Consider the following 24,986-nt stretch of genomic DNA (forward strand, 5'->3'; position numbering starts at 1 on the left):
ACAGGGTTGAACTTCAATCAATATTTGTATGTAATCTCTGAAGTTTTCTACAACAGCATTAATGCACTGCAAACTCCTCATAACAGTCGAGACTGAATGAGATGCTGATGCCACTGATGATGTTTTGAGTCTCTAAAGGAAAACTCCTAAAAATCAAGACTCAACTACAAGGTTTGACCCCTGTCTTTAAACGTCATTGAACAGAATGATCTGAAGCTCCTCACAAAATGATTTCATTTTAAACACACACCCTCACACCCACTCAAAGCTTAACCTAAATATGGTCACGGTATTAAAACAATGCAGTACGGTTGGTTTCACACCTTATTTTGTAAACATCTAATCAATCATTTTGCTTTTTAAAAATGATTACTGACCAAAAGACTGAAATGCTTTTCTGTAGTAATGGAGGGAAGAGGTTTGGTAAATGAAACTGCGGCAGATGAAAAGCCTTGATAGGATTTATGTAACACTGAAATTAATTCAGTTGTCATCATGAACAAATCATGAACACAATAAAGCTCATGATGGAGAGAAAACCAGAGAAGAGAAAACAGACATTATATAGTATAACAATAATGACATCGGATAATTTTACTGAGACACTTGCCTACTCTATAAAGTCTAAAAAACACAAATGACAAAATAAACGTGTTCTTTATGAATTATTAGGTATCAAAACATCTTATATTCACTGAAAAAAGATGTTTATTAACAGTTGTCTGTGGCTCATGATTGGTACAGTAGTGTTTTCTGTTTATTTATGCTTTGGAATTGCATTATGGGACTTTATCCATTCTAAGACTATTTTAGATTTTGAAAAGTTAACAAAGCGACCTTAATTGACATTTTAGTTTAGTCAGTTTGAAACAATCTATTGTCTGGATAAATTGTGTAAAATATAGTACCAAAACATGCTGCTAGCTACTATAAATCACTTCAAACAACTAATTAATAACCACGAAAGTCATTGAAAGTTGTTGGAGCAGAACTCATTGTGCTGTAATGCAATACAGAAGCACAAATAAACACCATGAATCACAAGCTATAGGCAACTGTTAACAAACAGCTATTTTTACAGTGTATAATGTATTGTATATTTCCTGGTTTGGTCTCGAGAAAAGATATTTTATGAGCAGTTTCATGTGAATATATGTGCATATATACTAGAAGAAAAGACATCCAGCCTCAGATATTTCGTTACTGAGAGGACAGCTAAGACGTAATGAGTTTAAAGGTGAACTGTTGTAATAATAGTAGTAAAACAAATGATAACACTAAAGATTTGAGACTTACTCATTGTGGTGTGGGGGTATCTATGACATATTCACATTTATGACTCATTTTACTGTACTGGTATTTAAATGGCACTCCATGGCACTTATTAAAGCATGTTATTCGTTTGCATGTTAGTTAACAATAATATTCCTTATATTTTTTTACATTATGCTTTTTCTAAAAGTAATTCTAACCTAGTAAAATAGCTGTTTGCGAATGTAAGAAAACTGCAGCGTTTCAAAGATCAAATTAACTTACTGTGCCACAAAAGAGAGAATCTGAACAGTCTTACATCATTCACAAATCTAAATAGGTTTGTAAGATATGTACATAATACTAACCAGTCTACATTGACTTCCAGTGAATAACATGTCATTTGATCTTCTTAAAAATAAAGGTTCTTAATTAGAAATGATGGTTCCATGAAGAACCTGTAATATTTATATTTATTTAATGGTCTTAATGCTAAGAAAATGTATTCCTTTAATAATTATTTACTGTAAGGTTCTTTGCAAACAAAAATAGTTCTTCACTGACATCAATAACAAAACAATTTGGAATCAATTTTGTAGTTTTCTTAATGAAGATTTGCGCAAATTATTTCTAATAATATTGCCGAATTTTGATGAGGTATTGCCAAATACTGATTTTTGCACATAAAATTGATATGAGATTGTATTTTGATCTCTTAATAATATCTCGTGTGTGTCGCTTGTGTCTTATGAAATCAGGGGAGTGAGGTTTACTTGAGTTTCAGAACATCCAAAAGATAAGCCTCATATTTATATGGTAAAATGCCATCATTACTATTTGGATCTATTTGTTTGCATGCACTGAGAAAGCCTCTGGAGCTGAAAGCCAGATATAGTTAGGGGTGCTTGCAGATTCCCAGAATGAAGGGGTTTATAGAGACTGGATCTTTGAATGAACTGCTTCAGACATTTTAAGTAAAGGGTAGATGCTGCAATGCATGCTGTTATAAAAGTTTCAAGAGTTCACACCTAGATATTGCTTGATAATATTAGCAGGTTTGGTTTGCTGTCCCGGGAGAGAACCCTAATCTTGGTCACAGAAAATTGATCACAGGGCTAGCGCCTGGTCAATTAGCATGTAAGGGAGTACGAGATAAGGTAGTTCTTGAGAGCTCCCCCTAGTAAAAGAGGAAAGGGGGAGTTGGGGTGGATGGTGGGATTCGTTAAAAATGAAAATAAGGAGTAATACTAGATGGGCTATTTATAATGAGTTTGGAACAATCCGATAGGCTCAATAATGATTACAGATGAGAGACCAGCCACAATCAATCATCTTAAATCTTGCTAATCAATCTTAGCATAATACTGATTTCATTCTGCAATGCGGAAGTAAACTCAGTTTTACCATGTTTTTAGAACTTCCCATTCAGTTGCGTCACGATTACCAGCGATCTAACAACAAGAGATCGCTGTTAAACACTCACATTCACATGAACTACAAATCTGCCGGTTTATGGACTACAGATCCCAGTCATGCAACACACTCACTCACCTGCTCCAAGTCACCATTGATCAAACACTCACACAGCTGAAGCTATTCAGACTGATTACTTGGACTATAAGAACAGCACAAACACACACAATGTTGCTGAGTCTTGTCTACTGTTTGTGAAACTACAATGCATTTTCCTTTGTCTTGCTTTGCCGTGTTTTTGATCCTCGCCTTGTTTATTTGTGTATTCCTGTCTGCTGCCTGCCTCTGACCATCTGCCTGCCAATTGACTATGATTTTGGATCGCCTGTATACATCTGTTTGCACCTGTGTTGACCATTGCTTGCCTGACCATTCTAATAAACCTGCATTTGGATCTGCATTTGGATCCACATTTGGATCGCATTTTGGATCCTGCATTTGGATCCCTGTTGTCAGCATCACATCCCCGTTACAAGTTGCCTATGGGCAAAATGACTAGAATTAATAATATGCAGAAAACTGTCAAAATACTTTCTCTACATACAAGTGTGTTCATGAATATACATAAAGAAGATTAATAATATAAAAAAATATATAAAAAGAAAACAGTTTGCAACACCAAGCAACAAAATAAGCTGTTTTTAATGTCTTAAAATCAATAGAAATGAATGAAACTAGAAGTCTCGCGCCAAAAAGGCTGCACCAACTCTTAAGTGAAAAATAAGGTCAACAGGGGAACTTAAAAAAAAAGATACAGTGTTACCTTACCAATCCATGCACAAACACAGTACAAAAACAGTCAGTACTCTGAGCCATCTACATCCACACTATGCATGTTTGAGCTCCTAAGCCTTCCAAGATAATTCCTTTAAGTGTCTTTCCTGTCAACACACGTCTCCCTGTGTCTGCCTTCTTCTCTCTGGGATTATGTGTCTTTCTAAATGTTTCAATTTTTGGTTTCAAATTCATAATATGATGGACTTCACCAAGTTTCCCCTCTGGATGAGGGCTTGATATGTGATGCGCTTGTTCAAGTATACTGAATCCGAGCATTATGTGATGAACATCTAGTCTTACAGTAAACTTCTTCTTCACTTATGTTCTCTCAAGTGTTTTGGAAATTGTCTCTGCAAGATCATCTCAAATCAATTTATATTGCAAATGATATAGTAATGTTATGCTGTTGGTTGTCATAAACAGAAGCAATTTTCAAACAAACAGTTTTTACCTTTGATAGACTTGAAATAATCAAAGGTTTAGAGTTTATAGGCAGCAAGCAATCAAAGTTAAGGTAAACAGAGGAAAGGTCAAAAACACACGCAAGTTAAACACAAGAAAAACCGCTCAGAAATGACTGCAGGGCAAATCACAGCTTCGCAAAGAACTGAGTGTTGGAGGGGTTTAAACATATGAGCATGTTGGTTTCAGGTGTACATGAAATCAGTCCTAAGAATTATGGGAGACGGAGTCCGAATGGAGCCAGACTAAATTCGGTTGCCTGCTCCCTCTGATGGTGAGCAGAGGAGGGAGCAGGAGGTTCAGTCGCTAGGGCTGGACGATTAATTGAAGGTGATTTTTATGCACATTTTTTCAGTAAAGCCTGTTCTAGTATAACCCGAACACATGCTTTCAGATGGCGCAACCCTTACTATACAGTCATAGTAGGAAGACGTAGTTCACTGACAAGCTACGCAAAAATGTATGAACAGTTGGTATAGACAGTTTCCATGTGAGAGCACAGAACATACATTAGTGCTTCCCTGACAAGATGTGCACAATAATCTCAGGTTTGATCAATTGTGTTTTTGATTTCATTTTGATTTATCATCCAGCTTTACAGCCTGCACTTGTCTGTGAATACACACGCACTAATAGAAAGAGAGCTTGTGCAGATAAGTGATGGATGCTCTATAAATTCACTTCGCAACATATATAAGAATTTTTGTTTCCTTTCATCAACATTATGCCCCTTTTCAAAGACTGTGGTCTAACAGTTAAGTGCCTCAAGACTGTTCTTCTCACCTCTTACATCTCATATATGCAGATAACAAATACTCAGACAGACGTTTCACAATGAGAAGAATGTCTGTACCTTCTCTACTAGTCACAATACAGCAGTGTTAAATTGCATGCAACAGTAAGTTAAAATATACAGCGGCTGGTGCTATTTATTTAAATCTATCAGGTTTGAGGTTTCATGTAGCAAATCAACTAATGTAAGTAATGAGGATTTTCTCTTTCCAAATAGTATCTGCAGTATTTACATGTCACATTTTGGTAAACATACAGTTCAAAGAGTACTGAAACAGGCACCAGGTACCAAAAACTATGGAAAACCCGCCAAAAGTTAGCTGTCTCAAACAGTACTATGCCATACCATGCTATAGTGGAAAAGAGCCATAAAGCAGTATTACCACTGCATTTAACCCCAATTTTCATTGTAAACTGCTTATCTCCTCACAATATGGCCTAATAATGATGCTGTTATACAATGTAAGCCAGTGATACATTATTTGTCAATACCTCAAAAATTCTGTAAAACTATTACAATAGCTTTGTTGTGAATTAGCTGCAAAGATTTATGCACAGAAGTGGAATATCACATATCATACATTTCAATATTTATACTCATCTTGGCATTTCCATTAAACATTTTTATTTAGATGACAGCTATTGATTCAATTAGATGTATTGATTGATTATATTGATGGTGTATTGATTGATTCATAACTTTAAGGTATTTTGTCGATCCATCCTGTTTCAAACTTGCAATGTCCACAAAAAATACACTGTAGAGTTTATTTAATAATAATAAATGATGATGAAAGCACCTCAAATATGAAAATAGGGAGGTTAAGCTGGGGTTTCTGCATATGAATAGCCTGAATTAATCATTAACCCCAGGTAAAGTATGAGCAGTATGAAATGTGAACATTAGACCTTTACACAGATTTTATAATTACCCAGGGTTAACTGTTCGAAGTGTTACCTAACCAGTGGTTTCATTGTTAGAAGAGACATCAACTGTAATCAAATAAATAAATAAATTTAATATCTTAAAACTGAATACTTGTAATTCTAGACTTCATATAAAATGGACAAAAAAGATAATGTTGTTTAAATGTATTCCCTTGCACGTCTTTCAATTAGGGATTCATTAGTGAGTGAATAATACAGTTTGTGAGGTATTTACAGATCAGGATTGACACGTTGGATTGTCATCTTCACAGATTGCAGACAGCCAATTTATTATTGTAGATGCAGTTCAATTACTGTAATTATCTCCATACCTTTGCACTGAATAACTACATTTATTTGCAGGTATTTCACCAGCTGAACATAAACAGCAGTAGTCTGAGCATGATTAGAATCAAGTGAAGCTGCAAGAGAATAATTACTATTTTCACAACTACTTTTACTTGATAAGCTGCCGTATGTTGGAACACACTTTATTAAATAATATTTTACACTGTTTGCGTTTCAGCTGGACCCCCCAAGAGCACGAACACAATTGATGTCTCTAACAACAGAGCTTTATTCAGTCAGATTTCAGAGATGTGTTTGGGCTGGTTCAAACATCTGTCAGCGAGTGTGTAACTTGAATTACGACAGACTAGTTATATGTGTCAGCCTGTGCAAGTGTGTCTTTCAGAAACCTTATATTCACATAAAGATAAGACAAAAATATGCATGACAAGGGATGAAATTACAAGATTAAAATTATCTTTTATCAATAAGCATACAATTGCAACAAGAAGAGCTATAAATCACCTTGCAGCAGTAAAGGCTTGAATTATAAATAAAAAAAAGATACAGGTAATATTAAAATAGCAAAGTAGAATGCTTTACAATTGATTTTAGCATAAATAACAGCACCACATCTTTACTATATAGTTAGAATTTTTTATTTAAACTACAACCGTAAATAATGTAGGATCCCTTTTGCTACTCATTAACTGAAAAAAAGAAGATATAGATAACTTTAAACACCTATTTTACCCCTTATTCAAGATTTAAGATAGGTCTTTTGTGTCTCCAGAATGTGTCTGTAAAGTGACAGCTCAAAACACCCATCAGATTATTTATTATACCTTTCAGAATATTAGATTTTCTGCTCTGAACACAATGTAGCTGTTTCTGTGGTGATAAAGACAATAAAATGGCTGTGCTGTAATTCATTACAAACATGCACTGTTTTAAAAAGGTTTTAAACTTGTAAAACTCATTCTCTGATCACATTTGATGATGATTGATGATCACAGAGAGCTGAACAGATCTTTTAGTCCCAATTGCTTTGCGCACGTCATGTCTTGTTGATATGATTATATGCGTTACTATGGAGACATGCTAATACGCGGCTGTCAATCAGCGTCACGTTGTGGTCAGCCTCAAAATGGAAGGGATTTGGATCCTATTTTAACATCAGGAAATTTAATAAAAAGAGACTTATTGTCTTTATATCAGCCCAATATGACTGTGGACACACTATACCTGCAAGCAGTTCCAAACAGCTTACAAAAGATGATTTTCATTGTAGGTGCCCTTTAATTCCTTTGCATAATTTCATTTCACATAGTTAACAATGAAACATTTATACATTTTATTTAGTTTAATTTAAAAGTTAAAAAAAATAAAAATTAAAGGAAAAACTACTGGATATTAAGTTTAAAAAAAAAAAATTATAATCACAAAAACAACTATACTCCTGTAAATAAAAACAAATTAACTTAAATTAAAATTATACAAATTTATACAGCAAAATAATAACTACGACTATTACTTACTGATCTTTAAGTAACACTAATTATGGTCAAGATTTAATAAGTGCAAGTAAAATGTCTACCAATGGCTTTTTTTTAATACAAATAAAACATGTATACATTTTATTTAGTTTAATTTAATAGTAAAAAATTAAACTAAAAGAAAAAACAGTAACACTTTATTTTGATGGTCCAGTATTAGTAGACTGTCTGTCTGCTTATCTGTTGATAGTGCTTCTTCAACAGACATTCAACTGACTATAAGAAACTTTGTAAGTACATGTCAATTTACACTAATCCTAACCCCAACATTACCCCCAACCTGTCTACTTATAATCTAATGTGAATTAATTCAATTCAATTCAATTCACCTTTATTTGTATAGCGCTTACAATGTAGATTGTGTCAAAGCAATTAGTCGGCATGTAGAAGCAATGTAAATTAAATTTAACAAACGGACCATCAAATCAAAGTGTGACCGAAAAAACTACTGGATATTAACATTAAATATTGTGTATATTTAACTTAAATTATAATAAATGAAATTATTTCATTTAAATAAATTCATTCATTAAAATTAAATAAAATGTTGATATATAACACAATAATAACTACAATTGTTACTTGGTGATCCTAAAGTAACACTAATTATGGTCAGGTTTCGAGTTATTGCATGTAATTATGCTTAATTTACAATAAGTACAAGTAAAATGTCTACCAATGGTTTTTTTTTTACGTATTACCAAATTTGATACGCCCTACAATGAAAAGGTGCCTCGTCCAAGAGAATATAGCTGTTAAAAGACTGTAAACAGCATAAACAATATCTTCTGTCTTCCTCTGGGGTTTAAGACAACAGCTTCCAGTTTTTAAGCCTCCCTTTTATTATGATGATGAAAGCAGGTGCTGATGAATCAGATTTTTAGTAATACCCTCAATGAAAACAACTTCAACTCAAACTGGTTTCTCTGGTTTAAATAGGAAGCTTCATTAAATCGCAACTTATAGAAGGATCACTTTGTCTGGCAGATATGTCTAGAAATACAGAAAGCACTGTATGATATAAACTACAACGCGAAGGAGTGATGTATTCTGTTTTATCTCGCTTACTGGGTCGTTTCCCAACCTCTCTCTGCACATTCCTCCAGCATGAGTCTGTGTGCTTATAGGAACATGCAGAGCTGCTCAAGACAAAGAGCTTTTCACAAAAAAGAGGGGTGAAAGTCACCCACCCTCCAGCACTTTTCTCAATTCATCAAACTGTGCAGATATCATAGAAGAGCTGATGGTCTGTGATAGACACCTCTGATTAAAACACACTTACAGGGGCATCCAAATAAAGCTAATAAAACAGGTCAAACAACTCATCCATGTGTACACATTTACTTAAAGGATTAGTTCACCCAGAAATGAAAATTCTGTTATTAATTACCTTCATATCATTCTAATTCTCTGAGATTTTCGTTCATCTTCATATTTTACGTTTAGCCTGGTTTCTCTCAAGGTTTTTCTTTCCTTCTCTTTGTCAGTTAGTGAAGTTTTTTCCCTCGCCACTGTCACTACTGGCTTGCTTGGATTGGGACTTGTGGAGCTGCGCATCGATAGATTGCTCTTCAGTGTTTGAACCTTTAGCAATGAAATTTAAACCACACTGAACTGAACTAAACTGAACTTCAACTCTGAAATCTAGACTACTAGAACTCCAATGTTAAGCAGCTTTGACACAATCTACATTGTAAAAGCTCTATACAAATAAACTTGAATTGAATTGAATTTAATGCGAGAGCTCTGTCATCCTCCATGTACAACAAGGGCTGTGAGATGTTCAAAAAAGAGAACCAAAAACACTGTCAAAACATTCAATGTGACTTCAGTGGTTCAACTGTAATCATATGAAGCTCCAAGAACACTTCAATGTGCTAAAAACCCCACGGTTTTCCCTTTGTCGACAGAGTCAATTAGAGTCAAAAGCTCAATATGCAAGCATCATAATGCCCATGGTAAATGCGCACCAGGACCTGATGTGGCTGAAGAGAGGACATAGACAGTTTTCACGGTTTATTGGTGCAGAAAAGTGTTCTTGAAGCTTCATATGATGACAGTTGATGTCTCATGGAATGTTTGACAATGTTTCTGTTTCCTTTTGAATGTTTTGTTACTGTTGCTGTCTATGGAGGGTCAGAGAGCTTTGGAATGGCATGAATGTGAGTAAAATCCCTTCGAGACCTTCATTCTTCTTCAAAAACTCAAAATAGGATATTTTAGGTGACATCTGTGAGCTCTCATTCTCAGTAGACTGCAAGGTTCCTGGCAGAAGGGTGCAGAAAGGTACCAAAAAAACATCCTTGGTATGTATAACAGTTTTAGGGTCATGGTTTTGGTATGGTATGGTAAGATATGTCCCATGTTTAGAAAAAATGGCTCAAGACAAATTTGAAGAACAATATACCTATTCACTGGGTAACAAACACCTGAGAATTTAACAGGCTTCCTTGTAAAATTAAAAACATAAGCAATTTATTTCCACCTACAACAATCTATCAAAACATTTGAAGTAAAGGCCTTTTTATTTTATTCTAGATTACTTTTCACCTGCCATTCTGAACTCAACACACCGACACATGAAGAAATGTGATGTTGATAACAAATTTACATACTAATAGGTGATTGGAAAGGTATTTGCAGATGCATTGCTTGTGAAATTTAATAGGAATCATACAAAAAGCTCAGTTTTTTTGCTTTTTTTTTTTTTTTTTAAATCACCAAACCATGGGAGGACGACTAAATTTTTTACAGAGAACTGTTGCACCCCTTCTTCAGTGGTTCAATTAAATTATTTAGTTTGGTTCAACAAAATAATGTTTCTTTGTTTGCTTTATTTATGGAACACATTTAAAAACAACAAATGTTGATCAAAGTGCTTTACAAATCAACCAACAGACAAAATCTATACATCTATATGTAAACAAAATACAATTAATTACAACCAAATGCAAGAGACAGAAGAGGATTTTTTAAAGGAGATTTAAAAGCACCAAGGTAAGAGCACGATCTGATATGTAAAGGCAAACCATTCCACGGATGAGGGGCTGCAACAGAAAAAGCCCTGTCTCCTTTTGATTTCAAGACTTAAGTGCAACTAGCTGAAACTCTTGGGCCGACCTTTAAAAACAATTAACAATAACTTGTACTGAATCCAAAATTTGACTGGGAGCCAGTGAAGGGATGATAAAACTGGTGAAATACTAGCAAATCTTTTTGTCCCAGTTAAAAGCCTAGTGGTTGCATTTTGAGCCAGCTGCAGGCGTATAATTGAAGCATGAGAAACTCCTGAATACAGAGAATTACAATATTCCAATCTGGACATAATAAAGATGTTTATTATAGTTTTCAAATCATTAGAAGACAGAAAAGGCTTCAGTTTAGCAATATGCCTTAATTGATAGAAACCACTCCTGAATGAAACTAAGGGTGCTATTTTGACGATCCATGCGCAAAGTCGGAAGCGCAGGGCGCAAACGCATTAAGGGTGTGTCAGAATCCACTTTTGCTATTTTAAGGATGGAAATATTCGCTTTGCTCCGTGGCACATGGTCTAACAGGGTTGAGCTTATTCTCTTAATGAGTTATAGGTGTGTTTTGAGAATAAACCAATCAGAGTCTCATCTCCCATTCCCTTTAAGAGTCAGTTGCATCGTGCCATGGCGCATTTGCTATTTACATGGCGGACTTTGTAAGTGGAAAAACTGAACACTTTACTAGAGAGAAAACAGTTAAACAGAGCATCTACAGCATGAGAATGAGAGATGAGCCTCCTCGTTGTTTACTTTCGCTTTCACTCTCGTAGATCCATTAGCCTATACATAATTAATTTTGTTTGTTAAGCGCAAAGATTTGTTTCAAAACTATTTCTAAATTCAGTTCTAATTTCCAGAAAACGAATAAATGAACAATAATAATGAAGTGTGGTAAAAAAACTGAGTTATATCTTAATACACATGCTGTGCGCCACATGGTCTAAAACCTGACAGGTGGGCAAATCTAAGCTTGTTTTTGATCAAACTTATATAAATACGCATATAATGAATAATACTGCTAATAATGATAACATTATACAAAAGCAAATTGTCATGAATAAACTGAAAAAGCCCACCGAGATGAAGAAGGCCTGAAAGTATGGTTTTTATATTTATGTAGATTAGAAAGTAATATGTTTTGTAATATTTTAATCCTTTAATTCTTTTTCATTTGTAAAGATATTTGCGTAATGTGTAAGCGAGGCACACAACTAACGCGCTCTGTGCTGGACTAAAGACCAGCTTTGATCTGGTCTATTGAGCCATCTATTTAAGTTCCTCAAAATAGCAACGCACCAGCAATGCGCTTCAACACACCTCCTTTTTAGATCAGAACGCCTATGGGCGCACATATGAGCGCAAATGCATTTGCTATTTAAACAGCGTGCTGCAAAACGTCAAAACAACTCTTGTGCCGAGCTGAAACTAGCAAATAACAACTGCGTCGCACCTTGCGCCGCATTGCGCCGGGTGTATGATAGGGCCCTATATATCTTCTTTTGTGTTCAGCAGGTCTACTGCCTATCTTTACAGATTTTTGATGATAATTTTCATTTTCTGGTGAACTATCCCTTTCAACTATTGTTAACCATCTTTATTGTAAAGTGTTAGCAGTAATATGTTATTGTATATTGGGGGAAAAAATCCCTTGACGGATTACAGAAGAAAGTTCTCTCTCAAAAGTGCACAAATGAACTTCAAAAGCTGCGAATAGTAGCCAGGATTACAATGAACTGTTTATTTTTAGTGTTGCCTTGGCAGCAGCAAATTTAAAACAGAAACTTGACTCATCTATCAAACCAAATCTGGAAAATCCTAAAATGTGTCTACAGCATACAAACATGCATGTGCTTCAGGCAAAAAGATTGTATCACAAAGACACACACATTGTGAAACGATGGAAAAGATTGATTGAACACCGAAATACAGATAAATGAAATAAAGACAAATGAGTGTGCTAAAAACTACAAACTCATCTACTGTACGACTGTTCTGAATGGAACAACTCACTTCTATTTCTGCTTTACAGAACTGTTAGTGTTGCAGATCCAGATGTTTGCCAACCACAGTGAGTCACTGCTCGGCCAGAGCTTTCTAATATATGCCAGTTTTAGAACAAACCTGGCAATGGTAACAATTACTTTCTGCTGAGCTCCAGCCTATGGAGGATCTTTACTTAAAACACCAATACGCTGTACAGGTTTGGCTATTCTTGTGAGGGACACAATTCTGAAACATTTTCCTTAAAAATCACTAATGTTATCAAACATGTCAAAAATAAAGACTTATAGAGACATCAGGGTCATTTTAGCAGCTCAAAAATTGAATAATCTTTACAATTAAACATATTCAAATATATTTTCAGGGCAGAATGGTGGCGCAGAGGGTAGCACAATCGCCTCGCAGCAAAAAGGTTGCTGGTTCAAGCCCCAGCTAGGTCAGTTGGCGTTTCTATGTGGAGTTTGCATGTTGCCTCGTGTTTGTGTGGGTTTCCTCCGGGTGCTCCGGTTTCCCCCACAGTCCAAAGACATGCGCTATAGGTCAATTGAATAAGCTAAATTGGCCATAGTTGATGTGAGTGTGTGCAAGAGAGTGTGGGTGTTTCCCAGTGTTGGGTTGCGGCTTGAATGGCATCCGTTGTGTAAAACGTGCTGTATAAGTTGCCAGTTCGTTCCGCTGTGGCGACCCCTGATTAATAAAGGGAGTAAGCCGAAAAAAATATTTCAGATCAAAACCTATTTCAAATATTTGAAAATGTGCAATTAAAGGGAATCTATTGCTCAAACAAAGTAAAAGACACTATCTTAAATGAAATAGAATATATTTAAAATAGCAAAACATGTTACAAAATCTAAATTAAGATGTGAGAAATGCAATTTTTTTTAAAATAATAATAATAAACAACAATACTCATACACACAAACTCTTGGGATTTTCCATAGATGTAATCATTTTCCTGATGATTCTATTTCCCTATGCCTAAACCCAACCAAAAATCTGCATTTTTATATTTTCAAAATACTTCAATCTGTGTTTTTAGGAGTTATTTTCCTCATAGGGGCCAAAACAAATGTCCCCACACGGTCAAAATGTACTGTGATTTCTAAACTTGAGGACATTTTGTCCCAAACAATGTAAGAAATTTAAGGCACACACACAAGGTTTGTTTTTGTGAATTGTGGGGGGATTTCTTAGACTTCCATTGTTTCAATACAACAAACTGTACAAACTGTATTGTCTATTGCCCTACCTCAAGTAGGCATGGGACGAGAAGGTCAACGTTTTAACGCCGTCAGAATTTTCTGATGTACCATTCGGTATCAGTACAGTTTTTTATGTGTTTTTTTTGCAACTATAGTTGTTTAGTTTTTTAGGGCAACAGTATCTCCAGCAGAAAATGACCCACCACGTCAAAAGCTACTGTTACAGATTATTTGTAATGTTTCTTAAAATAAAATATATATTGTTCTACTGAAGAAAAGAAGTTTTTTACCCAGACATTTAAAAATTACTTATTTTAGAGCATTAATCACAATACTGTGATACCGTGAATATGTGATATTTTTATCCCAGGTTATCATACCGCCACAATCGTATACACATATTTCCTAGCTAAAACTCATTCTGTATGATTTCTAAATCTTCTGAAAAATGGCAACATGGGCAATGTCCACAAAGGTCACATTCTCCTTGTAATACCCATGTCATACAAGTTTGTGCCTTGATATGTGACAAAAACATGCATGCACACACACACACACACACACACATGCTTACACACAAACACACACACACACACACACACACAAACGAGCACACACACGAGCACACACACACGAGCACACACACGCACACACACTGTAAACAATGCTGGGTTTCACACAATCGATTTGTGTTGGGACATGAAGGAATTAAGATAACTTATTTTTACAAATTCAAGAAGCTTCAACAAAACAAAGAAGAAATCTCAAGAATTGTGTTGTTTCAGATCATTTAAAATAAGTAGTTTGCTGAAGCAAAATAAAATAGTTTGAGTGCAGGTGACCAAAACCTGGCTATCAACTCAATCATACAGAAATAAAACAATAAAGACGATAGGGTGATCTATTACTTTTTTATTAGCATGGATTTTTTATGAAAAATAAAGTATATAGCCAAATACAAATATATAAATATTTAAGTATTTTTAAAAAGTCTATATTGATATGTTTAATTAACATATTAACTATTTATTTTTGTGCTCTGTTAGCACGTTTATGTCAGGACAACAAAGCTTCCAGCAACATCAGTCATCATCACGAAGAGCTGAATTTCTCTTAACCCTCACCTGCAACAAACATGCGGACGCACATGCACACACCCTGCCCGCAGGCAATTTTAACCGTGGAGCTCACAGCAGCCCTTTCTTATTTCCAACTGATCAGTGTTTCCACACAGTGTGGCCATAAACAGTTTGGCTCAAAATTTAATACTCTAAAAAGGCAAATAAACCCTCTGTGAGTCACTTTTCTTTCTCAAACAGTCAGAGCAGCCAAATATATATGTAAATACATATATGCAATCTGCCTCAGATTTTACACATCCCTCAGCTTGAGTCTTTGATAGATAAATCCCTTATTTGGAAGCTATTTGTATATTTTCAACAAATATTTTATGCATTTTGGACATTCATTTACAAGACAATGATGTCTTGATGGCATAACAATTAAAAAGGAGTTTCACAGTTAATGTTTTGAAACAATTTTGTGATTATATTATACATCTTCAGTACTTTCAACCAAAATCTGAAATGTTTTATGAATTTTGGACATTCATTTACAAGACAATGATGTCTTGGCAGGATCAAAAATAAAGACTTTGGAAACGAGATTCAAGGTTAATCTCTCGAAACAATCTTGTGATGAAAACAAATGTGATAAAATAGTGATGTTTATGCATATGATGTGTTTATACTTCATGTGTGCATAATCTGTTTGCATTTTGTAGTTTCATTATAAAATGACATCGGCATCTACTGATCTAGCATGCATAATACTGTTTACATAAATAGTCTTTTTCATAGATCTGTGTGAATGATCATCTGACTGTTCATAAAACATTTCAAACATGCTAAGAAAATGTTTCAGGTTTTAGTATAAAGTTGTCATGTAAATGTACCAAAAAAAAAACAAAACAAAAAAAAACTTTGGAAGAGACTTGCACATCTTCAAAGACAGTTTGCTTGTTAGTTATATGAACATTCATTGAGCATATTGTCTAATCAATGCATGAAATTGAGTTTAAATCTTTAGCAAAAGACTCAGATTAAGCCAATGCAGCACAATACATTAAATTTGTCTCCATAAATAAACAAAGAACGACTCTGTGTTTGTAATGCTTTCTGTTTTAAAGACTGTGTCACTTGCTTACAGTAGCAGGTAATACTTGCCAGTCCTCTTCATCTGTACGTTCTTTACTTCCTTCAACATTTGCCTTTAACAAATTGCATGCATTATAACTGAATGATCACATTAAAGCAGACTGCTATTACATCTCTCCTTAATCATCTGTTAGATGAAGAGGGGCAACATAACCCTTATTTTGTCATGCTTATTTAGTATCAAGTACAAAAGTAACATGTCCATTTGTCTATTAAACTGGTTCTATGACAAATAAATGATAAAAAATACTATTTTAATAAAAATAAAAGACTAATGATTGAAAGTTTTTTGTCCAACTGAACCAGTTTTTCTAATCCTGGAGTGATGACAAATATTATTTTGCTTAATCATACGATCGTAAATTAAAGGTGCCATAAAAGAAAAAAAAATGTCTATTCCTAGGTATATCTGACTAACAAAAGTTCAGTACATGGTACACCTATGTTTCCTCATTCTCATGTAAATCCTGTGAGTAAAACATTCCGGTGAAAAACAGGCCAATCCAAACAGAACACAGACTGTGACGGTCCACAGTGTTGAAATTACTTTATTTTCTAGTGAGTTTACACCCCCCCCCCCCCCCCCCCCCCCCCCCCCCCCCCTTTTCTCTAGATTTAACACAGTTTATATTCCCAATGTATGTGGGACTCTTATTTTGAAAACAGGACATGCATTATTAAGCTCATGGTAAATTTAGGTAAAACGGATTATGCATTTATTCACACCAAAGAGGCATATTATCCGTTTAACTTTATCTTTTGTTAGTTTAATGTGTGTATATTGTGAAATTTTCCATGTACATTTGTAATGAGGCAGCAGACACATGCAAACGTTTGTAATACAGTAAACTGTTGAATAAGTGATCAGCGCAAGTTTGTGTGTTGTGACAATTTTTATGAATCATGACATTATTGCACCATGTCATATCATTCTTTATAAAACTCATCTGCTTACATGGAAGTTTATATTAATTCCTGCCTGTGTTTTATAGACATTAAACCCATCTCTAAATACAACTCTGTCAGTCTTTTTTGTCAGGACTAATGTAACTCCTTACATGTCGGTCTTCCACAAGCTTCATTAGCATGGATGTGAAGACTAGACTATTATCAGGGACCAAAACTTGCTCATATTTCATCAATTTTAGCATTCCTTTAATTTCTCCCTGTTATTTTTACAATTTGACAAGATTTTAATTATTGTTTTCAAAGCTCTGAATGGGCGAGCTCCTTCTTATATTTCTGAACATATTCATTTGCATTCTACTTCTAGGTCTCTCAGGTAGGCTAGTAAAGCTTTATTACAGGTCCCTCGCAGACAACTTAAATTGAAAGAGACAGAAACCTTTGACAATCGATGCTCCACATTTATGGAACCACTAGACATTAGCAACATTATATTATTTTTAAGTCCAGGCTCAAGACACATTTTATTCTATCGCTTTATCAGGCTATTCATCTTCAGTGTGTAATTCTAACTGTTAATACTTGTATATTATGACAAATTTTATTGTTATTATGTATTCGTTTTTTTTTTTTTATGTGCTGTCTTGGTTTTGTTCAGCACTTTAGTCAGTACATACAGCTGAAGAGAAATGTGTTTTATGAATAAACTCTACCTACCTAACTACCTATAATTATAATTTAGCCTATTTTTCATCCACAACACATATCTCGGGAGCAGATTATTCACTTTGGGGCTGCACAATATTGGACAAAACCTGGCATTGTGATATTTAGCTTGTTTGTGATATATTGCTATATGAATATAACTTCACAAGATGACTTATAACTCTATATGGAAAGAATGTATAATTTTATATTGATTATTTTGTATCTGCATAAAATACAATACAATTGAACAGATATAAATGAAGTTAATGTTTTTTGTGTAATCTAACAGTATTGAGGTACAGAAATGTAATAATAATAGATAAAATAATAACACTGTAGAGCAGGGGTTCTCAAACTCGGTCCTGGAGGTCCGATATCCTGCAGATTTCAGCTCCAACTTGCCTCAACACACCCGCAAGGATGTTTCTAGAAAGCCTAGTGAGAGCTTGATTAGCTAGCCCAGGTGTGTCTGATTGGGGTTGGAGCTAAAATCTCCAAGACACCAGACATCCAGGACTGAGACTGAGAAGCCCTGCTGTATAGTGTAAAGTCTTCATTGTATCAATAATTATATACAATTAATCTTGGTTTCTATACATTATTAACCTCTTGATTTAAATTTGTTTAAATCTTACACAGTTCCAGATCCTTAAAACACATCCATCTTTCATTATTTTAGAGTTAAACTTTGTGATGGTGAGGGTTAAATCACATGTTCTGAACTGTGATGCTGATCATCTATAATACTAGCTTGACATTGCTGATCCTATGATGTGACTATTGCAGATTCACACATTGCGATATGCGATGAATCTACTTAGTGTGCAGCCCTAATTCAGTTGGTCCTAATGTGATCCTGCTCTCCACTTCAGTTTTTGCCAAAAGTGTCCCTTGGGAAAGCATCTACTCAATTTCTTTAAATATTTTTTGACAACTGAAGAATGATTATTTTGCACATATTTTAAATATTTAGCAAAATAGTTTGTGCAGTTTTTATTTCACTTACCTACAGTAAGCAACACACCATCTATGCCAGACCTGTGCATTTTATGGCCCACGTGCCACATGGGCCCACTGGACTTCTTTGAACGGCCCGCGTGAAGTATTTATTTCATTTAAATTCAACCGCAAACACGGCCTTGCAATGCGCAGGTCTGATATTGTGAGTCAACAAAAGGTGACTTTCACATAGCGTTTTTTTCAAATGGAGACGAGTGGGTTCAGCGTGAAATAGGAAGGGATACACATGTGGTATGTCACGCTCACATTTTCCAGGTGTCACGAGTTAAAAAAAATAAATAAAAATTTCAGAGTGCCATGAGCGAACCACAAGTCATGTGACAGGAACCAACCAGGCATCTTCACACTTTGTGTGGAATTAGACCGTAATAAAGGTAGACTAATTACCTCAGATTAACAATTTAACGGATACAGATCCTCTCTCAGTGATGATCATACATCCGCATCACATTCAACCTGACTTCAGTGCACTCTTTCAGACCAACACAGGCTCCAATTCTCTCACTGAACATAAAAAAAATACAAATGAATGAATGAATAAAAATTCACTAAGGTAAAGCAATCGAACAAACAACCCCGTGGCATTTATATGAAGTTGATATTGTGATGATGGTCTTTAAAATATTTAAAAAGTAAAATATACTTTTTTAAACTTTAGAGTTTTTATTGACTCAATAAAATGGAGTTAAATATTAATTAACTCAATAAAATGGAGTTAAATATTAAATGTTTATTGAATTTTACAGAATGTTTTTTTTAACAAATTAACTGTATTGGTCTGGCCCTCTAAAACCACCCCAGAGTCTAATTTGGCCCCTTGGAAATTAATTGCCCACCCCTGATCTATGCAGATCACAATTTACAAAAGAACAATTTACACAATGTATCAATACTTTCTGAGACACCTTTAAGCTTAACCGACTCACTAAAGAGCACCAGGTGTAGCGGCGTGAGGATTTAGGATGGAAGAGCATGCCCAAAATTCTAATTAACATGTTGGATGTGTAACAATATAATGGTTGTTTTAAGCTCATATGTAGATATGCTTCTGATAACGTGTGTGACTGCAGCAGGAGCTATAAAACAAAATCTCTTCATTTTGCTTACTAATAAAAGGATAGTTAAAAATTTCAAATGAGCAATTAATTAATGACAATGCAGCTAAAAAACAGATTCAGCTATTTAATCACCTTTAAGTCTTCAAAGATATATACAGTGCTCAGCATATCAGTACACCCCTCACACATCTATCTTTAAAACTCAGGTTTTTAATAGGAAGCCATACAATATTATATTTGTGCATATACATTAGTCAGTACTGAAGCCAAATCTGGAGCTTATCTAACAAAACAACGTACATCAACGGTCCAAAAACTAGAAAACCCAAATTTATATCTTATAGAAAAACATTAAATACAAATTTAAAAAGCAGAAAAAAAATCAAGAGAAGCAAAAAAAAAAAAAAAAAAAAAGGAAAAAATTTGTTGAAATGTTGTAGGTTGTAATTTTTTTTTTGCAATATTTAGCTTGAATTTAATTGAATTATTTTTCAATTTCTGAATATGTTTTGTGACAAATATTATTTTAATAAATATATCTGGCAACGCGGTGGCGCAGTGGGTAGCACTCACAGCAAGAAGGTCGCTGGTTCGAGCCTTAGCTGGGTCACTTGGCAATTCTATGTGATGTTTGCATGTTCTCCCTGTGTTTGCCTGGCTTTCCTCCGGGTTCTCCGGTTTCCCCCACAAGTCCAAAGACATGCGCTATAGGTAAATTGGGTAAACTAAATTGGCTGTAGTATATGTGTGTGAATGAGTGTGTATGGGTTCATTCCACTGTGGCGACCCCAGATTAATAAAGGGACTGAGCTGAAAATGAATAAGTGAATGAATAAACAAACAAATACATCCGTTTAATAAATCTGTTTTGTTTAAATGCACCAAAATACATTGCCTATATTCACTGAGAAATGGATCAAAATATTTATTTTCAAAATGGGGTGTGTTCAATTATGCTGAGCACTGTAGGTGACTTGTTTCTGCAGTTGAAGATTAAAGAAGATTTTTAGCTGAATCAGTGGTCCTTGGTGATTCATAAAATGCAAGTCAGTAACTACCAACACTAAGAGAGACCAAAAAAAACATACAGGCAAAACAAAAAGAATCATCGAGGACCACGCTTTCAGCTAAAAATCTTCAATAGTCAAAAGTCACCTACAGATGAACTATTCCTTTAACACATGCAGGAAGAAACCTGTTATTGAAATATGCAGATGTCTCGTTTCCAAAAAGTCAAAGGTGAAGACTAAACTAGTCATGCAAAGTCTATCCTCTTAAAAAAACAGAAGCCAGAAGCCTGTTTGTCTATTCAACAGCATGTTCTCCACATCAAATCAAACAAAGCTCGTCATCAAATGAGATTACGCAAAATGAAAAGTGCTACTATAAACTGTGGTACTATAATGCACACTGATGTTTCTTGTCAGATGTTGCTTTTGTGTACAAACCCTTGATTGTTCAACACAAACAAAGCTTGGTTAGAATTGTGAGACTGTTTTGAGGAGTGTTTTGAACGCTGGAGTAAGTCTTTGGCAAACGCTCTTAAAAACACAGAGATGATCAGCTAAAACCCAGTTTCAGCAGTGTTGTGCCAGTTCAAACTGGTGACGTACAAAACTGTCCTTCCACTATGTTATCAGATACAACTCAGAAATATCTGCAGGATGTCCTTCTATTGTCTACTACACACATACTATATACGGTCCACAACATTGCCTTAATTAAAGATCTGTGCAAAAGTTAGATAAAGAAAAACTTCTTATACACTTCACTCAACATTGCTCACATTAATACAAGTTGACATTGCTCAGGTAAAAAATAGGTAACGAACTTTACAGTGCTTGAGAGCAGTAGTTCAGATACATGCAATACAATAAACATACAAGAAACTATCACCTCAAATTCAAGGACAAGTTCAGGATTTCTAATGTGGACTTTAAGTATCTAAAATTTTATTTTGACAAAATATAGAAATTACCCTGGAGGATTTGGTATTTGCCCAGTTGAATCACTTCTGGCCATTGATAAGCAGGTCAAATGTATCACACGGCGTGTTTATAACACCCTTTGTAATATTAAAACTGATAACCTTGACTCAAATGTAAACGGGAAGCTAATCTGTGTAGCGTAATTGACAACGATTCCTGGCTGGATCTATGTATCAACCCTCTTGGTGTGTTAGCCTCAAATTCTGCTTGGGAAAGACAATTTAAAATTTTACAGAGGCTGTTTATTCCACCTGAGGTTAGACATAAAATTAATCCAGGTCTGTCTGAGCTGTGTGTAAATTGAACACTGGATTTTTCTATCATTGTACGTGGAGTTGTCCTCTTATACAGCATTTCTGGGACTTGATTAGACTGCAGCTCAACACCATCTTTAAATGTACATATCGACTGGGAGCAAAGACTTGTTTATTGGGTCTCAATGATCATATCCTTTTTAATTTTCAGAAAAGAGACCTTCTACATACTTTGGTTTACTTTGCTCGAAAATGTATCCTTGTAAAGTGGATTAATGAAGAACCACCCAGTTTAAATCAATGGCTGCTTGCAGTCTGCAGCATAATCTCACTCGAGGCTCTCCACAGCTATGAAGAACAAACTTTTTCAATTTTATCGGACCTGGGACCTTTTCTTTGATTATCTAGGAACCTCTAAGTCTCTAAAATTAAAACCTTGTCTGTTAGACTGCTTGCCTGGAGAAAATAAATGTAATATGGCTTTTTGTAATATAATTTTGTATCTTATGTCATTATAATTAAAAAAAAACATTTGTTTGTTTATTTAATTACAATTTAATTTTATTTATTTATTATTATTATTAATACTTTTATTATAATTTTTTTATGTGGGGGCAGAATTCAAATTCCATGTATGATAGATATTATTTTTTACTCAATGTAATTTTCTGACATGTTTTACACTAAAATGTTCAATAAAAAATTATACATAATTTTTTTTTTGGAAAGGAAAATGTTAAAGACGTGCACATATTCAAATGTTAGCCTATTTTTGGACTTATGGCTTTTCTTTATTTACGTTTCTTAACTTAAACCATGACACAATGGTATTTTTACTAGCCTATATTTTCATAACTGTAATCATTTTCTTTAGTCTACACAAATTAAAGACACATATCTAACACAGACAGCATGTTAAATATTTTTGCCACTGTTGTTACACAATGAAAATGAGGGAGGAGGTGCTTAATTGTCATGATTCAAATAATGCTTCATTGATGAATTACAATAGGCTTCATTATCTTTATGCAAAATAGTTATGTACATTTCAGCTGAAAGACAGGTTTGCCAGAACCACATCACAATATGAATGTATAATCAATCAAACGTCAATATATATGAATCATGACATTTCTAACTGTTGTTATGTACACGAACAATGTTTTTCGACATTATATATTGTTTGTTAATGACTTACTATAGAAAGTTACCTTACTGTATCATCAACTTGGTTTAAACTGGTTTCGTAGTCAGAATTTTTATAAATATTTGTTTGTTTTTGTGTTTAAAGACTAAAACCACGGACAATCAATGAATTTGAGAAAGGATTCCAGCATATGGTGCTCATTTAAAAATTCCCACAACAGATATTTGGGTAAAAGATAACCAAAACTGTGAGTGTTTTTAGTTCACTCACCTGTTGTTGAACACTGAGTCCAGATCTCCGGTACTGTGAAGAAACTCCAAGTCTTTATTCCTCCTTTTGGACCTCCAGGTGGGGAAGCGCGTCCTCTTCTTCTCGCTGGGGCTGGTGGGCAGCGAGACCGGGTATGAGGTGCCATCCCTGGGGCTCGACGGTAAAGTTACGGACGAACCTCTGAAACTCGCGCTCTCGTCTTCGGGTGAAGTCGCCAAGTGACCCTCAGTCCTGTCAGCATCCCTGCGTTCCTTAAAAGACTTTGACTTTCCAAACAGCTTCTTAATTTTGGACTTTGATGAGCTCATGACTGAATATCAACGATATGTACAATTTACAAGGTAAGTGTCCCCTTCAACTTAATGAAGTAGTCAAAAAAGTGCGCACGCTTTGTTTGGCGCGCGCTGGAGATTCGGTGTTGTTCATGCGCTCCAGGAGCTCACCAGCGGGGACTGGGCGGAGCGCGCAATTTAGCTTTGAACTTCTTGGATACTTTCTCTTTTTAACGCCAGACTTTTTTCAAGAAAAGAAGCTGGTCTGACATAAAATCTTAAAAATCTAAAGTAACTCTCACATCTAATGTAATATACTGGAACTGGAATCTCCAGAACTCTAGCTTGTTTTAAATTATTTCTAAACTTACTGTGCTCCTTTAATTGAAACCAATCCCCAGTGCGCAAACTACTGTATGTTCTTTTAATGTAAAGAGGTTACAGCGCAACCTGGCGGTTTTAAGTTGGCTATATTTATACAAATCAGAAATTCGCAAATTATAGCTATAACATTGTTATATTCAATGTGTTTTTTTCGTTCTAACCTTTTTACAACAATGAATCATTTACTTCAGTTCATTATAAACTTTAAAGGACAGGTCATGCAAAAATGAGAATTACTTTATTTACTCTCCCTCATGACAGATCAACCTTTTTGATTCTTTCTTTTGTTAAACACACACACACACACACACACACACACACACACACACACACACACACACACACACACACACACACACACACACACACACACACACACATTTTGATGAATGTTGGTCGTTGGCACCCATTGACTATTAAACCAATAGGTGTCAGCTACCAGCTTTTTCTAAATATTTTCTTTTGTGTTCAACAAAAAACTTAAATAGATTTTGAATGAGAGAAGGGTTAAATGTTAAGTGTTAATGATGGCAGAATTTACCGTTTTGGGTGAACTATTCCTTTAAACTCAAAACAATAGCTTACAACAGGTATATATCGTCTTTTGTATATAATACATTACACGCAACATCCACAAACAGATTTTTCAAATTCATGAGTGGTATCTGTTAACACTATTTAATGCAGTGTGAAATACTAAGAACAACTGCATTTTTCATTAACATTTATAATACTGTAAAACGAAAGTAAACTGCTAATGTTAGCTTGTGTAGTATCATTAAAGTGACAGTTTTATAGGGAAACAAAAAAAAAAACACTTTGGTTTTAGTTTGGCATTTCCCATGTTCAAATATTAAAAGGATGATTAAAAGCAGACCCCCTGAAAGTCTCAATATCGCACTCATTCATTCATTTTTGCTTTGGCTTAGTCCCTTATTTATCATGGCTTGCCACTATTCTGGCAAATGTTTTACACAGTATTGGAAAACACCCATAAAC

General features: G+C 34.8%; 1 protein-coding gene across 1 annotated transcript in view; it reads right to left on the reverse strand.

The window, feature by feature from the left end:
• The window catches only part of crybg1a (crystallin beta-gamma domain containing 1a), a 73,224-nt gene extending 49,477 nt beyond the window's left edge, over window positions 1-23,747 (reverse strand). Inside the window, exon 1 of the mRNA XM_056476513.1 lies at window positions 23,332-23,747. Within this exon, the coding sequence (XP_056332488.1) occupies window positions 23,332-23,639 (308 nt within the window). The 5' untranslated portion in view covers window positions 23,640-23,747. The remainder of the gene's footprint in view (window positions 1-23,331) is intronic.
• Between the last annotated feature and the right edge of the window lie 1,239 nt (window positions 23,748-24,986).

This window comes from Danio aesculapii, chromosome 17, assembly GCF_903798145.1.
Source record: "Danio aesculapii chromosome 17, fDanAes4.1, whole genome shotgun sequence".
NCBI classification, from domain to species: domain Eukaryota; kingdom Metazoa; phylum Chordata; class Actinopteri; order Cypriniformes; family Danionidae; genus Danio; species Danio aesculapii.